Source organism: Nerophis ophidion, linkage group LG22 (assembly GCF_033978795.1).
Source record: "Nerophis ophidion isolate RoL-2023_Sa linkage group LG22, RoL_Noph_v1.0, whole genome shotgun sequence".
In the NCBI taxonomy this organism is placed as follows: Eukaryota; Metazoa; Chordata; class Actinopteri; order Syngnathiformes; family Syngnathidae; genus Nerophis; species Nerophis ophidion.
In genome coordinates this window covers 4,413,195-4,434,689 of record NC_084632.1, presented here as the reverse complement: position 1 = coordinate 4,434,689, position 21,495 = coordinate 4,413,195, and the positions used below count along the sequence as shown (strand labels likewise).

General features: G+C 38.9%; 2 protein-coding genes across 3 annotated transcripts in view; one reads left to right on the top strand and one right to left on the bottom strand.

Annotated features, from left to right (window-relative positions):
* The window catches only part of cpox (coproporphyrinogen oxidase), a 13,827-nt gene extending 13,525 nt beyond the window's left edge, over nt 1-302 (bottom strand). Inside the window, exon 1 of the mRNA XM_061883069.1 lies at nt 1-302. This exon is cut by the window's left edge and continues 634 nt beyond it. The gene's annotated coding sequence lies outside the window, so the exon portion shown is untranslated.
* An 899-nt stretch (nt 303-1,201) lies between these two features.
* On the top strand, nt 1,202-20,646 carry ccdc181 (coiled-coil domain containing 181). 2 transcript variants are annotated; one of them, XM_061883066.1, is made up of 7 exons: nt 1,202-1,513; nt 5,267-5,371; nt 7,163-7,918; nt 10,991-11,137; nt 12,594-12,751; nt 19,739-19,915; nt 20,007-20,646. In XM_061883066.1, exons 2-6 carry the CDS (start codon nt 5,270-5,272, stop codon nt 19,908-19,910), a joined length of 1,335 nt encoding a protein of 444 aa, XP_061739050.1. In that variant the 5' UTR covers nt 1,202-1,513; nt 5,267-5,269; the 3' UTR covers nt 19,911-19,915; nt 20,007-20,646. The 2 variants fall into 2 exon arrangements, with proteins under 2 accessions (XP_061739050.1, XP_061739052.1); XM_061883068.1 differs by lacking the exon at nt 1,202-1,513 and having other exon boundaries at nt 5,257-5,371; nt 7,145-7,918.
* The last annotated feature ends 849 nt before the right edge of the window (nt 20,647-21,495 follow it).

The window sequence follows — 21,495 nt, the reverse complement described above, 5'->3', positions numbered from 1 at the left end:
TTTCCGCGAGTATGCCAAATGCATGCCGGGTAATGTAGTTCTTTCCGGGCGAGTGAACGAAGGGATATAACTGTCACAAACTACAAATCCCAGCATTATTTAGAAAAACAAAGCGTTAGTACTCGACATCTGACTACATTACCCAGAAAGCTCAGGGAGGAAGACAAGAGGCGGCAAAATACTGTTAGCGGAATTACAAGCGAGTAAAGGCGTTCCATGTGCTGCTGAAAGCTTGTCCAGTCGCCTTCAAATTAACACACTCGTGTTCGTCATTTTGGCTAACCATCGTGTTAAAAATGTTATTAAAGCACAACCAGGGATGATGGACTATTCTAACTCATAACAAACTCGCGTGGTCAGATTGTAAACACGGTCCACGCCAAGGAGCTGGGAAATGTAGTCTTTTTTGAAGTGAATGGTCATAGAAGTGGCTGATGGAAAACTACAAATCCCTCAATGCCTTTCACACTGCGAAAAAACAGCGCGAACTAACTGGCCAAACATTATCTGAACTGAACTTGCTGGTAGCAGTCGTGAGTGCATTTCCGCGCGTATGCTAAATGCATTTCGGGTAATTTAGTTATATCCGAGGGAGTGAACAAATGGATATAACTGCCACAAACTACAATTCCCAACATTCTTATCAAAACAAAGCGTTAGTACTCGACATCTGACTACATTACCCAGAAAGCTCAGGGAGGAAGACGGGGGCCTGCAAAATACTGTTAGCGGAGTTACAAGCGAGTAGAGGCGTTCCACGTGCTGCTGAAAGCTTTTCAGTCGCCTTCAAATTAACACACTCGTGTTAAAAATGTTATAAAAGCACAACCAGAGATGATGGACTTTTCTAACTCATAACAAACCCCCGTGGTCAGATAGTAAACGCGGTCCACGCCAAGGACCTGGGAAATGTAGTCTTTTAGAAGCGAATGGTCATTGAAGTGGCTGATGGAAAACTACAAATCCCTCAATGCCTTTCACACTGCGTACGGGTACTCGATTTCCCACGGGGAACCCTGTTAAAAAGGTTTAACAAATTCCGATTATTATATTATTACAAAATTTATAAATTATTACTAAATTACGATTGACTATATTAATCCATGATACTGTCATTTGTGCTATTGTTTTAAATAATCGTTCTAATACTATTGACCTTTTATACGGTGGTATCAGCTCATGATTTTTATAAACCCCATTAACGGTTCCAAAGGGCTAACTCGCAATATTACAATTAATGTCCTTATTTGTCTTTTCTATGTATTTTCTTGTTTCGAGTTCACCGTGGAGAGCCTAATGCTTCTGCCGCGCATGCGCGTTTGTAAATGTTGTCAGTCTCTATGGCGACGGCACTGTTAATTCTGTCCGTGTTGCAGACAGCCAGAGATTATGTGCACAGGTGTCTCTCCTCAGCCTGGCAGGCTCAGTGTGTAAGTGTCACACTTCATGGTGGAAAACTACACCTTTGCATGTTTCCTTTGCGCCTCCACAAGGACACGAAGAGGAGCCGGCGGTGAGTTTACAAACATTGAATTGAATGTGTTTTTATTCTGCGTAATACCATCCTGTGACCCACAGTTGAACTTTTAATGATGGTTCATCTTGTTACTTTTAAAAGAAATCATCTACGTTACAGTCTCCATGTTAACACATGCATTGAAACGGTCTGTGTCACAGTTAAAGTAGATAAATCAAATAATTAAAGCTATATATATATATATATATATATATATATATATATATATATATATATATATATATATATATATATATATATGCACACATATGCATATCTATATTGCAAAAAATGTTAAATGTTAGTTCCCAAAAAGAAGAGAAAACATGATCAAAAACATAAAACCATGTATTAAATTAACTTTAAATCATTTGATTAAAATGTCATCTATTTTATTATATTATTATTGATTCTATACAGTTAAATGTAGCATTATATTAAATCATGTATTTTATTTTAATACATTGGTGCCAATACTAAAACATTTACTATGTGATGAAAATGATTTAAAAATGTTTATCATTAAAATATTGTTATAATCAAACTACTACTTTAACCAGTTGAGCAACTTAGTTTATTTCTTATGTATTTAATGTACTTTCTTGATATCATAAGTTTGTGTTTTTTGTCATTTTAATTGTATATAATTATCCATCCATCCATTTCCTACCGCTTGTACCTTTTGGGGTTGTGTGGGGGTGCTGGAGCCTATCTCAGCTGCATTATATTCAATATATAGATTTAATACAATAAAATAAAACCTTTTAAAAATGATCTAGCTGGATAAAATTATGGATGGATGGATTTAGTTTGTTTAATGAACTTTATCGATACTATTTTAATATTTTTTTGTCTTTTCAAACGGTAATTTATTCACCTAATCTATTTATTTTTTACATTAAACATTTTACAAAATGATCTAGCGGAATAACACAATGTTAAGTAAAATAGTTTGTTTGAAATATATTATATTTGAATATTTTCTTGACTTCTTAAACTGTATTTTATTCAATGAATCTATTTAATTTAATACATTTAACAAACTGATCTAGCTGAATAACATAAGTAATCCAGTTTGTTTGAAATATATTTTATTGATATTTTGATATATATTATTCTTCAAAACTTTATTCACTTAATTTAAGTATTTTACAAAATGATCCAGCTGAATGAAATGTGAAGTAATCTATTTTTATTTGTTTAATTATATTTGATGTACTTTATCAATATTTTGATATAAATTTATTGTCTTTATAAACTGTACTTTATTCAATTAGTTATTACATTAAAACATTTGACAAAATGATCCAGCTGAATAATATGTCATGTAATCGAGTTTGTTTAATGTACTTTATTTATAATATTTTAGTTTTGTATGTTTAAATTGTACTTAATTTATTTCATACATATAAAAAAAAATCACAAAATGATCCAGCTTAATAAAAATATGTTAAGTAATTTAGTTTGTTTAACCTTCTTTATTGATGATATTTTGATTTGATTAATTTGTCTTTTAAACTGTACTTGATTTATTTTCCATACACATTCAAACAAAATGATCTCGCTGAATAAAAATATGTCGAGTAATCTAGTTTATTTAAAATACTTTTACCGCACTTTATTGATAATATTAGTATGGTCAATGTATAATTATATTAAATAGATTGATCTCATTAAAATAAAACTTTTTGCAAAATGATCTGGCTGATTTAAATTATGTTGAGTAATGTAGTTTGTTCAATGTACTTCATTGATTATATTTCTATATTATGTTTTTGTCTTTTTAAACTGTATTTTATTCAATTAATTTGTGAAATACATTAAAAACATTTTACAAAATTGGTAGCTGAATAAAATTATGGTAATTTATCTAATTATTTTTTTATTTATTACATTAGCTGAATAAAATCATGTTATCTAGTTTGTTTAAAAATGTAATGAACTTTGATAGCATTTATGATATTAGTATTTATATTGTATTGCATTAAATTAATTGATCTAATTTAATACATTAAAATAAAACATTTTACAGAAGGATCTGGCTCATTTAAATTATGTTAGGTAATTTAGTTTTTTAAATGTACTTTATTGACTATATTTTGATTTTATTAATTATTTTCTGTATTTTCAAACTGCACCCCACGCGACCCCAAAAGGGACAAGCGGTAGAAAATGGATGGATTTTCACACTGTAATTTTTTCAATGAATGTATTTTGTTTAATACATTAAACATTTTACAAAATGATGTAGCTGAATAAAACTATGTTAAGTTATTCAGTTTGTTTCAAATATATTTAATGTATTTTATATATTAGTATTTTATTAAATTCATTGATGTAATTCAATACAACTTTCTACAAAGTGAGCGAGCTGATTTAAATTATGTTAAGTAATTTAGTTTGTTTAAAATACGCTTATTTTATTTCATTGACAACGTATTGATGGTATTAGTATTATTTTGGAATGCGCTATTATATTAACTAAGCAAATGTAATAACATTAAAATAAAACTTTTTGCAAAATGATCTGGCTGATTTAAATTATGTTGAGTAATTTAGTTTGTGAAATACATTAAAAACATTTTACAAAATTGTGTAGCTGAATAAAATTATGGTAAGTTATCAAATTAGTTTTTTATTTATTACATTAGCTGAATAAAATCACGTTATCTAGTTTGGTTAAAAATGTAATGAACTTTGATAACTTTTATGATATTAGTATTTCTATTGTATTACATTAAATTAATTGATCTAATTTAATACTTTAAAATAAAATTATGTTAGGTAATTTAGTTTTTTAAATGTACTTTATTGATTATATTTCGATTTTATTAATTATTTTCTGTATTTTCAAACTGCGCCCCACACGACCCCAAAAGGGACAAGCGGTAGAAAATGGATGAATGGATTTTCACACTGTAATTTTTTCAATGAATGTATTTTGTTTAATACATTAAACATTTTACAAAATGATGTAGCTGAATAAAACTATGTTAAGTTGTTCAGTTTGTTTCAAATATATTTAATGTATTTTATATATTAGTATTTTATTAAATTCATTGATGTAATTCAATACAACTTTCTACAAAGTGGGCGAGCTGATTTAAATTACGTTAAGTAATTTAGTTTGTTTAAAATACGCTTATTTTATTTCATTGACAACATATTGATGGTATTAGTATTATATTGGAATGCACTATTATATTAACTAAGCAAATGTAATAACATTAAAATACAACTTATTACAAAGTCTTCTAGCTGATTTGAATTATGTTAAGTTATCTAGTTTGTTTAAAATATATTTATGTTACTTAATTGGTAACATTTTATCAAATTAATTGATCTAATTAAATACATTAAATACAACTTTTTACAAATTGATCCAGCCGATTTAGATGATGTTAAGTAATCCAGTTTGTTTAAAATACATGTATTTTACTTTATTGACAATATATTGATGGTATTATTATTTTGGAATATATTAATTAATCACATTTAATACGTTATTACAAAGTGTTCTAGCTGATTTAAATGATGTTAAGTTGTCAAGTGTATATTATACTGCATGATATATTGAAATTATTATAATGTGTCTTTTTTTTAAATGTATTCTTATATTTACTAATGTATTTAATTTGTATGGAACACATTGCTGCTAAAATGAAACATTTCACTAATGATCTTGCTAATGAAAAAAGAAGAAAAAGAGCCCAGTACAAAGTACAGTGAGGGTGTGACATGTCCTGTTAGACCATGAGTGACGTGGTTCACACCAAGACCCAGGAGGAGTACGAGGAGGACTTTGAGAAGGATCTGGACTGGCTGATCAGCGAGGAGAGTCAGAGTGAGGAGCAGGTAAGAGACTTTCACTCTACACGGCTGTGAAATATTCATGTGACACATGTTGCTAAGCATTGTGGGAAATACAATACAGGAACACGCCAACCGTATACATCCACATGCAACACTGCCTATAGCCACAGTTTGACACTGGAACAGATTATTTCTAGTACAAACCCCGTTTCCATATGAGCTGGGAAATTGTGTTAGATGTAAATATAAACAGAATACAATGATTTGCAAATCCTTTTCAACCCATATTCAGTTGAATATGCTACAAAGACAACATATTTGATGTTCAAACTCATAAACTTTTTTTTTTTTTTGCAAATAATCATTAACTTTAGAATTTGATGCCAGGAACACGTGACAAAGAAGTTAGGAAAGGTGGCAATATATACTGATAAAGTTGAGGAATGCTCATCAAACACTTATTTGGAACACCCCACAGGTGTGCAGGCTAATTGGGAACAGGTGGGTGCCATGATTGGGTATAAAAACAGCTTCCCCAAAAAGTGCTCAGTCTTTCACAAGAAAGGATGGGGCGAGGTACACCCCTTTGTCCACAACTGTGTGAGCAAATAGTCAAACAGTTTAAGGACAACCTTTCTCAAAGTGCAATTGCAAGAAATTTAGGGATTTCAACATCTACGCTCCATAATATCATCAAAAGGTTCAGAGAATCTGGAGAAATCACTCCACGTAAGCGGCATGGCCGGAAACCAACGAAGAATGACCGTGACCTTCCATCCCTCAGAGGGCACTGTATCAAAAACCAATCTCTAAAGGATATCACCACATGGGTTCAGGAACACTTCAGAAAACCACTGTCACGAAATACAGTTGGTCGCTACATCTGTAAGTGCAAGTTAAAGCTCTACTGTGCAAAGCGAAAGCCATTTATCAACAACATCCAGAAACGCCGCTGGCTTCTCTGAGCCCGAGATCATTTAAGAATGACTTATGCAAAGTGGAAAAGTGTTCAGTGGTCTGACGAGTCCACATTTCAAATTGTTTTTGGAAATATTCGACATCGTGTCATCTGGACCAAAGGGGAAGCGAACCATCCAGACTGTTATCGACGCAAAGTTGAAAAGCCAGCATCTGTGATGGTATGGGGGTGCATTAGTGCCCAAGGCATGGGTAACTTACAAATCTGTGAAGGCACCATTAATGCTGAAAGGTACATACAGGTTTTGGAACAACATATGCTGCCATCTAAGCACCGTCTTTTTCATGGACGCCCCTGCTTATTTCAGCAAGACAATGCCAAGCCACATTCAGCACGTGTTACAACAGCGTGGCTTCATAAAAAAAGAGTGCGGGTACTTTCCTGGCCCCCCTGCAGTCCAGACCTGTCTCCCATGGAAAATGTGTGGTGCATCATTAAGCGTAAAATAAGACAGCGGAGACCCCGGACTGTTGAACGACTGAAGCTCTACATAAAATAAGGATGGGAAAGAATTCCACCTTCAGAGCTTCAACAATTAGTTTCCTCAGTTCCCAAACGTTTATTGAGTGTTGTTAAAAAAAAAAGGTGATGTAACACAGTGGTGAACATGCCCTTTCCCAACTACTTTGGCACGTGTTGCAGCCATGAAATTCTCAGTTAATTATTTGCAAAAAATATATAAAGTTTATGAGTTTGAACATCAAATATGTTGTCTTTGTAGTGCATTCAACTGAATATGGGTTGAAAATGATTTGCAAATCTTTGTATTCCGTTTATATTTACATCTAACACAATTTCCCAACTCTTATGGAAACGGGGTTTGTATGTTATGGAAGCACATTTTCACAAATTAGGGTCTGGACCATGAGGACTTTGAGGCGGACATGGACAAGGAGCTGGCAGAGGAGGAGGAGAAGAAGAAGAAACCAGGAGAAGAGGAGGAGGATGAAGACAGGTGGCCCTCACCTATGGAACCTCTGGACTATGACTCGGACAGAGACAGTCCTGCAAAGTCCTCACCTTTGGGCGTGGAGGCTCAGACCGAGGAGGAGAAGAAGTACATCCAGGAGAAGATCCAGCGAGCCAATCGGGAGCTGAAGGACCAGGAAGCTCCGGACTTGAGTCGGAGGCGGCGGCTGCAGTTCAAGGAGACGCTGGTGACCTTGGAGGTGCCTCCGTCGCAGTTTGTGAACGGACGTGAGACGGAGGTGTCAAGGAAGCTCTCGGAGCTCCGGCTGGAGGAGGCGGCCAAGGAGGGACGTGTCCTGGTGGAGAAGGACGGCAGGTTTGATCTGGTCAGCCTCAAAGAGGTGGAACATCAAGTTCTCCTCCCACCTATCGTACACAACGGGAGCAGCTCCTCACCTCACTCCCCCGCCGGCTCTTCTTCTCCCTTCTGCAAAGTGGACAACACGCCGCGGGCCCCCAGGCACCCCAAGGGCCGGCCCAGCTCCGCCGGCCACGGCCAGAGAGGCGGCCCCGCCAGAGGCGGCGGGCGCCGGGTGCAGTCGGCCAGCGGGACGCCCTGCCAGGCCACCTTCAAGCTGTCTGCCCAGCAGAAGGAGCTGCTGCTCAAAGTCCAGGAGAGGAAGGAGAGGCTGGCCAGAGAGGTGAGAAGAACTTGAGCATCCCACTCACACATTTCCACTTATGCAATCTGGCCATTTTTTACTGTCCACACATCACCATGAATTTCACATCAAATCAGATGTAAACATTGCACCACACAACAGAGATGTGCTCAGTTAGCAGGTTTATATTTTAGTACGCCCTGTGATGAGGTAGCGCAGGGGTCGGGAACCTTTTTGGCTGAGAGAGCCATGAAAGCCAAATATTTCAAAATGTATTTCCGTGAGAGCCATATCATATTTTTTAACACTGAATACAACTAAATGTGTGCATTTTTTTAGTAAGACCAACATTTTTAGAGTACAATAAGTCTCTTATTCTTTTTAATAAAATTGTTATTCTGAAGCTAACCATCATCCATCCATCCATCCATCATCCTCCGCCTATCCGAGGTCGGGTCGCGGGGGCAACAACCTAAGCAGGGAAACCCAGACTTCCCTCTCCCCAGCCTCTTCGTCTAGCTCTTCCCGGGGGATCCCGAGGCGTTCCCAGGCCAGCCGGGAGATATAGTCTTCCCAGCGTGTCCTGGGTCTTCCCCGTGGCCTCCTACCGGTTGGACGTGCCCTAAACACCTCCCGAGGGAGGCGTTCGGGTGGCATCCTGACCAGATGCCCGAACCACCTCATCTGGCTCCTCTCCATGTGGAGGAGCAGCGGCTTTACTTTGAGTTCCTCCCGGATGGCAGAGCTTCTCACCCTATCTCTAAGGGAGAGACCCGCCACACGGCGGAGGAAACTCATTTGGGCCGCTTGTACCCGTGATCTTATCCTTTCGGTCATGACCCAAAGCTCATGACCATAGGTGAGAATGGGAACGTAGATCGACCGGTAAATTGAGAGCTTTGCCTTCCGGCTCAGCTCCTTCTTTACCACAACGGATCGGTATAACGTCCGCATTACTGAAGACGCCGCACCGATCCGCCTGTCGATCTCACGATCCACTCTTCCCTCACTCGTGAACAAGACTCCTAGGTACTTGAACTCCTCCACTTGGGGCAGGGTCTCCTCCCCAACCCGGAGATGGCATTCCATCCTTTTCCGGGCGAGAACCATGGACTCGGACTTGGAGGTGCTGATTCTCATTCCGGTCGCTTCACACTCGGCTGTGAACCGATAGCTAACCAATAAAAAATAAAATGTCATGTCTGTTGATCATGTTTTTTTTTGGCCATGTGCTGTTTGTCCTTTGGACTCTTTAAGTTCCTGTTTTTTTCCACTCCCTTGTCTGGTTTCCTTGGTTACTCATTTTGTCCACCTGTCTCTGGTGGACATAATGCCCACTCACCTGCTTCCCGAGCACTAATCAGAGGCAGTATTCAAGCTCGTCTTTGCCAGTCAGTCGCCCTGTGCTGACTTGTTTCATGCCTTGCCATAGTTTTGTGCTTCATGCCATGCCAAGTAATTTTTGTTTGATTTATGTTCTTAGTCTGTTTAGGCGTTAGCTTTGTTTTTTAGCCCAAGTTGTGCCTCTGCTGTAAGCGATTTTTGTTTGTATATTTTTTTAGTTAAAATTAAATCATGGTTTTACCTAAATGCCATGTCCCGAGTAGTTCGTCTGCCTTCCTGGGGGAACGACCTCGCAGCAAGCTGCAACCCCCCCCCACCCCACCATTGTGATATAAAATACTTCTTACCATTAATGCGACTTCTTGAACAGGTGCGGTAGAAAACGGATGGATGGATTTAAATGCATGAGAATTTTTTGTATTTTGCACATTATTTTTAGCACTGTGATTACCAGCGAAATTATTCATAACTATCGCGTTAAGCAATGTCAGCTAAGATTTATCTGAGAGCCAGATGCAGTCATCAAAAGAGCCACATCTGGCTCTACAGCCATAGGTTCCCTACCCCTGAGATAGCGACTTGTCCAGGGTGTACACCGCCTTCCGCCCGGATGCAGTTGAGATAGCTTCCAGCAACCCTCAGCGACCCCAAAAGGGACAAGTGGCGGTGGGAAATGGATGGATGAATATTTTGGTACTTGACACATGCTAACTGTTAGCATGGTAGCATTTCTAATACATTACACTGGTATACTCCCTCATATATTTCTGTACTTGAAACAGGCTAACTGTTAGCATGTGAAAAACTGTTGTTAATTTTGATGGTACTGTTTACACCTTAGACTCAGATTTTGTACTTGATGCATGCTAACACTTACCAACAAAATTAGTTTAAAATAGTAGCACACTACAAATTATTCCAGAAGTTAATTTGTCCGATTAATACAGACGTTTTGTTAACGCTATATTATAAAAAATATAAAGACATTTAAAAAAACAATTTACAAACACAAGCAATTGAATGACGTAAGAGGAAACGTGACCCTGGAAGTAAATGGGGGGAAGAAATTTGGCGTGACAGTGCCGTATACACCATAGACTCAGATTTTGGTACTTGACGCATGCTAACTGTTAGCACACATTCTAGTATTATTGGCTACTTTTTTTTTTTTTACATACACCACAGACTCATATTTTGGCACTTCATGCATGCTAACTGTTAGCCTGCTACTATTTTAAGTTAATTTTGATGGTGCTGTATACACCTTAGACTCATATTTTGGCAATTGATGCATGCTAACAGTTAGCTCACATTCTAGCATTATTAGCTACTTTTTTTGACACATATTTTGGTACTTGATGCATGCTAGCAGTTAGCATGCTAATATTTTTTTGTAATTTTGCAGGTGTACACCTTAACCTCATATTTTTCTACTTGACTTATACTAACTGTTGGCATGATAGGATGAGGTGGCAACTTGTCCAGGGTGTACCCCACCTTCCGTCCAAATGCAGCTGAGATAGGCTCCAGCACCTCTACTCACGACCCCGAAGGGGACAAGCGTTAGAAAATGGATGGATGGATAACTGTTAGCATGCTAACGTTAGCACGCATGTTAGCATTTTTAGCTAAACCTCAGTTATGTTTTAGTGCTTGACAAATGCTAGCTATTAACATGCTAATATTCTTATCTAATTCTGCGGGTATACACCTCAGACTCAAAATTGAAGGTGATCTGAGATGAAGGGTTTTTGATGAAACATTTAGGCCGAGCAGAAGAGGATGGAGGAAGAGGAGCAGAAGAGGCGGGAGAACGAGCTGGCTTTCAAGGCCTGGCTCCTGAGGAAGCGAGAGCAGCTTCAACAAGAGAGGAGAATCCACAGAGCCCAGGAGATGGAGAGGATGACATCTAAGGTATGACCACACCAAACCTGCACACCAACACTGCCTGCTCTGCTCTCCGGGGAAATGTTGCACATGAAAAGTCTTGTCCATCTTAAAAATTCATTCATGCTCAGAAGATCTGTGAACTGTCAATAGCGCTTATTTTCCATTGGTAAAAGAGATGATGAGAGGTGATCATCACACTTCAACATCTCTAACATGCTGCCTCTTTGCTCGGTCAGCATTGCAAATGAAAATATGTTCCTAACCCGGGATAAATACATGTCAATGCTTGCATACTACATTACCCAGAAGGCTTAGCGCCGTGGACAGATATTACAAACAGCAGATTGTATAATACTTTATAATGGCCCAAACAGCAGATTGTATAACAATTTATAGTCGACTACACAGCAGATTGTCTGACACTCTATAGTGGCCCAAACATCAGAATGTATGGCACTTTATAGTGGCCCAAACAGCAGAATGTATGGCACTTTATATTGGCCCAAACAGCAGATTGTATAATACTTTATTGTGGCCCAAAGAGTAGAATGTATGACACTTTATATTGGCCCACACACAGCAGATTGTATGACACTTTATAGTTGACCACACAGCAGATTGTCTGACACTTTATAGTGGCCCAAACCGCAGGATGTATGGCACTTTATAATGGCCCAAACAGCAGATTGTATAACACTTTATAGTAGCCCACACAGCAGATTGTATAACACTTTATCGTGGCCCAAAGAGTACAATGTATGACACTTTATAGTGGCCCACACAGCAGATTGTATAGCACTTAATAGTGGCCCAAACCGCAGAATGTATGACACTTTAAATTGGCCCAAACAGCAGAATTTAAGACACTTCATATTGGCCCAAACGGCAGATTGTATGGCACTTTATATTGTGTCCCAAACAGCAGATTGTATGGCACTTCATATTGTGGCCCAAACAGCAGAATGTATCACACTTTATAGTGGCCCAAACAGCAGAATTTATAACACTTCATATTGGCCCAAACAGCAGATTGTATGGCACTTTATAGTGGACCAAACAGCAGATTGTATCGCACTTTATAGTGGCCCAAACAGCAGATTTTATGACACTTTATATTTGCCCAAAAAGCAGATTGTATAACACTTTATAGTAGCCCAAACAGCAGAATGTATGACACTTTATATTGGCCCAAGGAGCAGAATGTATGACACTTTATATTGGCCCAAACAGCAGATTGTATGGCACTTTATAATGGCCCAAACAGCAGATTGTATGGCACTTTATAGTGGCCCAAACAGGAGATTTTATGACACTTTATAGTAGCCCAAACAGCAGATTGTATGACACTTTATAGTGGCCCAAACAGCACATTGTATAACACTTTCTAGTAGCCCAAACAGCAGAATGTATGACACTTTATATTGGCCCAAACAGCAGATTGTCTGACACTTTATAGTGGCCTGGCTGTGTGTTGCTGCAGAGGGAGTCCAGCGAGCCAGAGGAGGCGTTCAAGGCGTGGTTGGCGAGGAAAGAGGAGCAGCAGCAGAGAGAGAAGCAGCTGCTACAGTTCAGGAGGTTGGAGGAGGACAGCAGCTACCTTCTACGCACTCGTGAGGAGTGTGAACGTGCCTTCAAACTGTGAGCACACCTCCCTTCATCCATGACACACGTCTCACACTCAAGGCCCGGGGGCCAAATATGGCTCACCAAATCATTTAAAGTGGCCCACCAGTTTATTTAAGTTGGCTCTCCAATCAGAGAGTAGCCTTCCAAATCATTTAACTTGGCAAACCAAAACATTAAATTAGACCTCCAATTCATTTGGAAAGCTTTCTGAATCATTAACAACTCATATAAGTAGTTCTCTAAGTAATTTAACATGGCCAGCCAAATCATTGAGGTGACCTGCTTAATCATTAAATTGGCCCAATAAATAAGCCAATGTGGACAAACCCAAATTACTACAGTGACCCACCAAATCATTTAAAATGGCCCTCTAAATCATCTCGTGTTGCCTGAAAAATCATTAAATAGCCCTCCAAATCATTTAAAGTCACCTGCTAAATCACTGAAGTGGACCCTCTACAACATTTATAGTGGCCAGCCATATTAGTGTCCCCCAAACCATTTAAAATAGCCCTCCAAATCATTTAATGAGACCCACCAAATCTTTCCATGTGGCCTGCTAAATCATTTAATGAGACCCACCAAATCTTTCCATGTAGCCTGCTAAATCATTTAATGAGACCCACCAAATCTTTCCATGTGGCCTGCTACATCATTTAACATACTGTAGACCTCCAAATCATTTAACGAGGCCCACCATTTCATTTCACGTGGCCTGTTACATCATTTAACATACTGTAGACCTCTAAATCATTTAACGAGGCCCATCATTTCATTTCAAGTGGCCTGTTACATCATTTAACATACTGTAGACCTCCAAATCATTTAACGAGGCCCATCATTTCATTTCAAGTGGCCTGTTACATCATTTAACATACTGTAGACCTCCAAATCATTTAACGAGGCCCACCATTTCATTTCAAGTGGCCTGTTACATCATTTAACATACTGTAGACCTCCAAATCATTTAATGAGGCCCACCAAATCATTTCAAGTGGCCTGCTACATCATTTAACATACTGTAGACCTCCAAATCATTTAATGAGGCCCACCAAATCATTTCAAGTGGCCTGCTACATCATTTAACATACTGTAGACCCCTAAATCATTTAATGAGATCCACCAAATCATTTCAAGTGGCCTGCTACATTATTTAACATACTGTAGACCTCCAAATCATTTAACGAGTCCCACCATTTCATTTCAAGTGGCCTATTACATCATTTAACATACTGTAGACCTCCAAATAATTTAATGAGGCCCACCAAATCATTTCAAGTAGCCTGCTACATCATTTAACATACTGTAGACCTCCAAATCATTTAATGAGATCCACCAAATCATTTCAAGTGGCCTGCTACATTATTTAACATAAACCTCCCAAACATTTAATGAGACCCACCAAATCATTTCGAGTGGCCAGCAAAAGCCTGGAAATATTATTATTCTTCACAGTTACAAGCGGCCCTCTTACGGCAGCCATAACTGTGACGTGGCCCTCACTAAAAATGAGTTTGACACCCCTGATCTACACCGTGTCAGGATTCCTACAATCATACTTGTACCTATACTAAATAATACTAAATACAAACCCCGTTTCCATATGAGTTGGGAAATTGTGTTAGATGTAAATATAAACAGAATACAATGATTTGCAAATCCTTTTCAACCCATATTCAGTTGAATATGCTACAAAGACAACATATTTGATGTTCAAACTGATAAACATTTTTTTTGTGCAAATAATCATTAACTTTAGAATTTGATGCCAGCAACACGTGACAAAGAAGTTGGGAAAGGTGGCAATAAATACTGATAAAGTTGAGGAATGCTCATCAAACACTTATTTGGAACATCCCACAGGTGTGCAGGCTAATTGGGAACAGGTGGGTGCCATGATTGGGTATAAAAGCAGCTTCCATGAAATGCTAAGTAATTCACAAACAAGGATGGGGTGAGGGTCACCACTTTGTAAACAAATTGTCGAACAGTTTTAGAACAACATTTCTCAACCAGCTATTGCAAGGAATTTAGGGATTTTACCATCTACGGTCCGTAAAATCATCAAAAGGTTCAGAGAATCTGGAGAAATCACTGCACGTAAGCGATGATATTACGGACCTTTGACCCCTCAGGCGGTAATGCGTCAAAAACCAACATCAGTGTGTAAAGGATATCACCACATGGGCTCAGGAACGCTTCATAAAACCACTGTCAGTAACTACAGTTGGTAGCTTCATCTGTAAGTGCAAGTTAAAACTCTACTATGCAAAGCGAAAGCCATTTATCAACAACACCCAGGAACGCCGCCGGCTTGGCTGGGCCCGAGCTCATCTAAGATGGACTGATGCAAAGTGGAAAAGTGTTCTATGGTCTGATGAGTCCACATTTCAAATTAATTCTGAAAACTGTGGACGTGGTGTCCTCAAAAAAACATCCGGATTGTAATAGGCGCAAAGTTGAAAAGCCAGCATCTGTGATGGTATGGGGGTGAATTAGTGGGTAACTTACACATCTGTGAAGGCACCATTAATGCTGAATGGTCCATACAGGTTTTGGAGCAACACATGTTGTCATCCAAGCAACGTTATCATGGACACCCCTGCTTATTTCAGCATAACAATGCCAAACCACATGTTACAACAGTGTGGCTTTGTAGTAAAAGAGTGCGGGTACTTTCCTGGCCCGCCTGCAGTCCAGACATGTCTCCCATCAAAAATGTGTGGCGCATAAGGACGCATAAAATATGACAACAAGACCCCGGACTGTTGAACAACTTAAGCTGTACATCAAGCAAGAATAGTAAAGAATTCCACTTTCAAAGCTTCAACAATTAGTTTCCTCAGTTCCCAAACGTTTATTGAGTGTTGTTAAACGAAAAGGTGATGTAACACAGTGGTGAACATGCCCTTTCCCAACTACTTTGGCACGTATTGCGGCCTTGAAATTCTAAGTTAATTATTATTTGCCCCCAAAAAAAAGTTTGAGTTTGAACATCAAATATGTTGTCTTTGTAGTGCATTCAACTGAATATGGGTTGAAAAGGATTTGCAAATCATTGTATTCTGTTTATATTTACATCTAACACAATTTCCCAACTCATATGGAAACGGGGTTTGTAATACTTGCATCTATATGAAATAATACTTGCATCTATATTAAATCATACTTGTACCTATACTAAATAATACTAAATAATACTTGCATCTATATGAAATAATACTAAACTAAATAATACTAAATAATGCTTGCATCTATACTAAGTAATACTTGATTGTATAATAATACTTGCATCCATACTAAATAATACATGCACCTATACTAAATACTTTCACCTATACTAAATAATACATGCACCTATACTAAATATTACATGCACCTATACTAAAAAATACTTGCACCTATACTAAATAATACTTGCATCTATACTAAATTATACTTGCACCTGTACTCAATACTACTAAATAATACATGCACCTATACTAAATAATACATGCACCTATACTAAATAATACATGCACCTATACTAAAAAATACTTGCACCTATACTAAATAATACTTGCACCTATACTAAATAATACTTGCATCTATACTAAATTTTACTTGCACCTGTACTCAATACTACTAAATAATACGTGCACCTATCCTAAATAATACTTGCAGCTGTACTAAACAATAATAAATAATACGTGCACCTATACTAAATAATACTTGCACCTATACTAAAAATACTTGCACCTATACTAAAAAATACTTGCACCTATACTAAATAATACTTGCATCTATACTAAATTATACTTGCACCTGTACTCAATACTACTAAATAATACGTGCACCTATCCTAAATAATAATTGCAGCTATACTAAACACTAATAATACGTGCACCTATACTAAATAATACTTGCACCTATACTAAAAATTACGTGCACCTATACTAAATAATACTTGCACCTATACTAAATACTAAATGATACTAAATAATATGTGCACCTATACTAGATTATACTAAATAATACGTGCATTTATACTAAATAATATGTGCATTTATAGTAAATAATACTTGTACCTATACTAAATATTACTAAATACGTGCACCTATACTAAATGATATTATTACCCATACTAAATAATACATGCATTTATAGTAAATAATACTTGCACCAATGCTAAATAATACTTGCATCTATAGTAAATAATTCTTGTACTTATACTAAATATTACTAAATACGTGCACCTATACTAAATGATACTTGTACCTATACTAAATAATACATTCCCCTATTCTCAATAATACTTGCACCTTTACTGATTAATATCAGCACCTTACTAAATGATACTTGCACTATTGTAACTAACACTTGTTGCACCTACTGTACGTGCACTTGCACTATTGTGACTAACACTTGTTGCACCTACTGTACGTCCACTTGCACTATTGTGACTAGCACTTGTTGCACCTACTGTACGTGCACTTGCACTATTGTGACTAACACTTGTTGCACCTACTGTACGTGCACTTGCACTATTGTGACTAACACTTGTTGCACCTACTGTATGTGCACTTGCACTATTGTGACTAACACTTGTTGCACCTACTGTACGTGCACTTGCACTATTGTGACTAACACTTTTTGCACCTACTGTACGTCCACTTGCACTATTGTGACTAACACTTGTTGCACCTACTGTACGTGCACTTGCACTATTGTGACTAACACTTGTTGCACCTACTGTACGTCCACATGCACTATTGTGACTAACACTTGTTGCACCTACTGTACGTGCACTTGCACTATTGTGACTAGCACTTGTTGCACCTACTGTACGTCCACATGCACTATTGTGACTAACACTTGTTGCACCTACTGTACGTGCACTTGCACTATTGTGACTAGCACTTGTTGCACCTACTGTACGTCCACTTGCACTATTGTGACTAACACTTGTTGCACCTACTGTACGTGTACTTGCACTATTGTGACTAACACTTGTTGCACCTACTGTACGTGCACTTGCACTATTGTGACTAACACTTGTTGCACCTACTGTACGTGCACTTGCACTATTGTGACTAACACTTGTTGCACCTACTGTACGTGCACTTGCACTATTGTGACTAACACTTGTTGCACCTACTGTATGTGCACTTGCACTATTGTGACTAACACTTGTTGCACCTACTGTACGTGCACTTGCACTATTGTGACTAACACTTGTTGCACCTACTGTACGTGCACTTGCACTATTGTGACTAACACTTGTTGCACCTACTGTACGTCCACATGCACTATTGTGACTAACACTTGTTGCACCTACTGTACGTGCACTTGCACTATTGTGACTAACACTTGTTGCACCTACTGTACGTGCACTTGCACTATTGTGACTAACACTTGTTGCACCTACTGTACGTGCACTTGCACTATTGTGACTAACACTTTTTGCACCTACTGTACGTCCACTTGCACTATTGTGACTAACACTTGTTGCACCTACTGTACGTGCACTTGCACTATTGTGACTAACACTTGTTGCACCTACTGTACGTCCACATGCACTATTGTGACTAACACTTGTTGCACCTACTGTACGTGCACTTGCACTATTGTGACTAGCACTTGTTGCACCTACTGTACGTCCACTTGCACTATTGTGACTAACACTTGTTGCACCTACTGTACGTGCACTTGCACCATTGTGACTAACACTTGTTGCACCTACTGTACGTGCACTTGCACTATTGCGACTAACACTTGTTGCACCTACTGTACGTCCACTTGCACTATTGTGACTAACACTTGTTGCACCTACTGTACGTGCACTTGCACTATTGTGACTAGCACTTGTTGCACCTACTGTACGTCCACTTGCACTATTGTGACTAACACTTGTTGCACCTACTGTACGTCCACTTGCACTATTGTGACTAACACTTGTTGCATCTACTGCACGTGCACTTGCACTATTGTGACTAACACTTGTTGCACCTACTGTACGTGCACTTGCACTATTGTGACTAACACTTGTTGCACCTACTGCACGTGCACTTGCACTATTGTGACTAACACTTGTTGCACCTACTGCACGTGCACTTGCACTATTGTGACTAACACTTGTTGCACCTACTGTACGTGCACTTGCACTATTGTGACTAACACTTGTTGCCCCTACTGTACGTGCACTTGCACTATTGTGACTAACACTTGTTGCACCTACTGTACGTCCACTTGCACTATTGTGACTAACACTTGTTGCACCTACTGTACGTGCACTTGCACTATTGTGACTAACACTTGTTGCACCTACTGTACGTGCACTTGCACTATTGTGACTAACACTTGTTGCACCTACTGTACGTCCACATGCACTATTGTGACTAACACTTGTTGCACCTACTGTACGTGCACTTGCACTATTGTGACTAGCACTTGTTGCACCTACTGTACGTCCACTTGCACTATTGTGACTAACACTTGTTGCACCTACTGTACGTGCACTTGCACTATTGTGACTAACACTTGTTGCACCTACTGTACGTGCACTTGCACTATTGTGACTAACACTTGTTGCACCTACTGTACGTGCACTTGCACTATTGTGACTAACACTTGTTGCACCTACTGCACGTGCACTTGCACTATTGTGACTAACACTTGTTGCACCTACTGTACGTCCACATGCACTATTGTGACTAACACTTGTTGCACCTACTGTACGTGCACTTGCACTATTGTGACTAGCACTTGTTGCACCTACTGTACGTCCACTTGCACTATTGTGACTAACACTTGTTGCACCTACTGTACGTGCACTTGCACTATTGTGACTAACACTTGTTGCACCTACTGTACGTGCACTTGCACTATTGTGACTAACACTTGTTGCACCTACTGTACGTGCACTTGCACTATTGTGACTAACACTTGTTGCACCTACTGCACGTGCACTTGCACTATTGTGACTAACACTTGTTGCACCTACTGCACGTGCACTTGAAGGTGGCTGAGCCGCAAGCGAGCGGAGAAGCGTGCTGAGCAGCAGGCTGCTCGTGAGCGTTCCCGCAGGTTTGTGGTGGAGGAGAGGCGGGCCAGACGCACGAGGGACCTGCTGTGTACGGCCGGGGACACCAGGACCTTTAGGTTCACCGATCAACTCACCTGTCGCTTCTGAGGATGGTAAACTTGAAATTCACTTGCAGATTTACTACACTCCCTTTTTGTGATTCGTGCTTTTTTTTTTTTTTTTTTTTTTTAAATATGTCTGCAGGATTACACAACATTTCCGCAACCAGAACCATAAACTGTCACCAAAACCTGCAGGGATGATTGTTGAGTGGGTCCAATCCTCACACAGAACTGTATATGTACTCACCACCACTCAGCTATGATGATGCAAGACTCACCATCCGTCCTGAGAGTCCCCGCTACGACCCGCCTTCCCGCTGCTGTGGCGTGGTCTCCGTCTCCCCTTCCTCTCTCCGCCCCGCAGGGTGATACCGGCTAGCAGTCCCAAATGATACAGGTGTAATCTCCATCCACACCTGCACGATCCATTCTGGTGTTCTGTTGAAATCCCGGTAACAATTTACATTATATTGTGACACTTCTTATGATACAGTACTTTGAATCCAACTACTGCCACCTAGTGGAGCTCATAAACATGACAGGAGGATGGTATAGGGCTGGGCGATACGGCTGAAAATTGTATCACGATATAAGCGTTTTTTTTATCGGTTGATATCGATAATTCATGATTTTTTATTTTTTTTTGACCTATCAAAAATAAGGAGCAGGAGAAAAATAAATGAAATGTGAACATTTATATTTGTAATGTAACTTATACTATTTATAATCCCTGAGCAATAGAGCCAGAAAGGAAATGTCAACACAAGCATGGAAAACCCTCCATCGATAAATAAATAAATGGGTTTACTTGTATAGCGCTTTTCTACCTTCAAGGTACTCAAAGCGCTTTGACACTACTTCCACATTCACCCATTTACACACACATTCACACACTGATGGAGGGAGCTGCCATGCAAGGCAGCTAACCAGCGCCCATCAGGAGCAAGGGTGAAGTGTCTTGCTCAGGACACAATGGACGTGACGAGGTTGGTACTAGGTGGGGATTGAACCAGGGACCCTCGGGTTGCGCATGGCCACTCCCCCCGGCGCCACGCCGTCCCTGTAAACAATTTTGTTTAATTGTAAATGTTGTTTAATTTGAGTATTTTGTTTACAATGTAAACAAAACAGTCAAATCACAATAAACAATTAACAATAAGAGCCTAAAATAAGGAATATGTAAGAAATGCTTGATCCAGTGTAAGAAAATAGTAAGAAAATGTAAACAGAAAGAAACCTGAGAACTATTTTCTTCAGGTTTACAGTCAGGAAGTTACAGCTGTGCTCTAAAGGGTGAGCGCGGCTAAGGTGGTGCGGTTTTAGCGCTCTTGCCTTGCATCATGTACGGACTACATTGGTCTGACTACGGTCCCTTTGAAAAAATCCCAAAATAGTGCCAAACTGTCCATAAGACTTTTCCTTTTAAACACAATTTCATCATCTAGACTCGTTCTTTTCACTCCATGCAAAGAATCAACCAATCCTGATAGTTGATACTTACACCTGATTGGCTGCTAGCATGTCACGCCCACTGATCAGCGATCACCAGAGAGTGAGTTTTTTTGTTCACGCAACCAACCTTGCTTCCATACTTCTGCTTTCTTCCCACCAAGAAGAAAACCAAAAATATA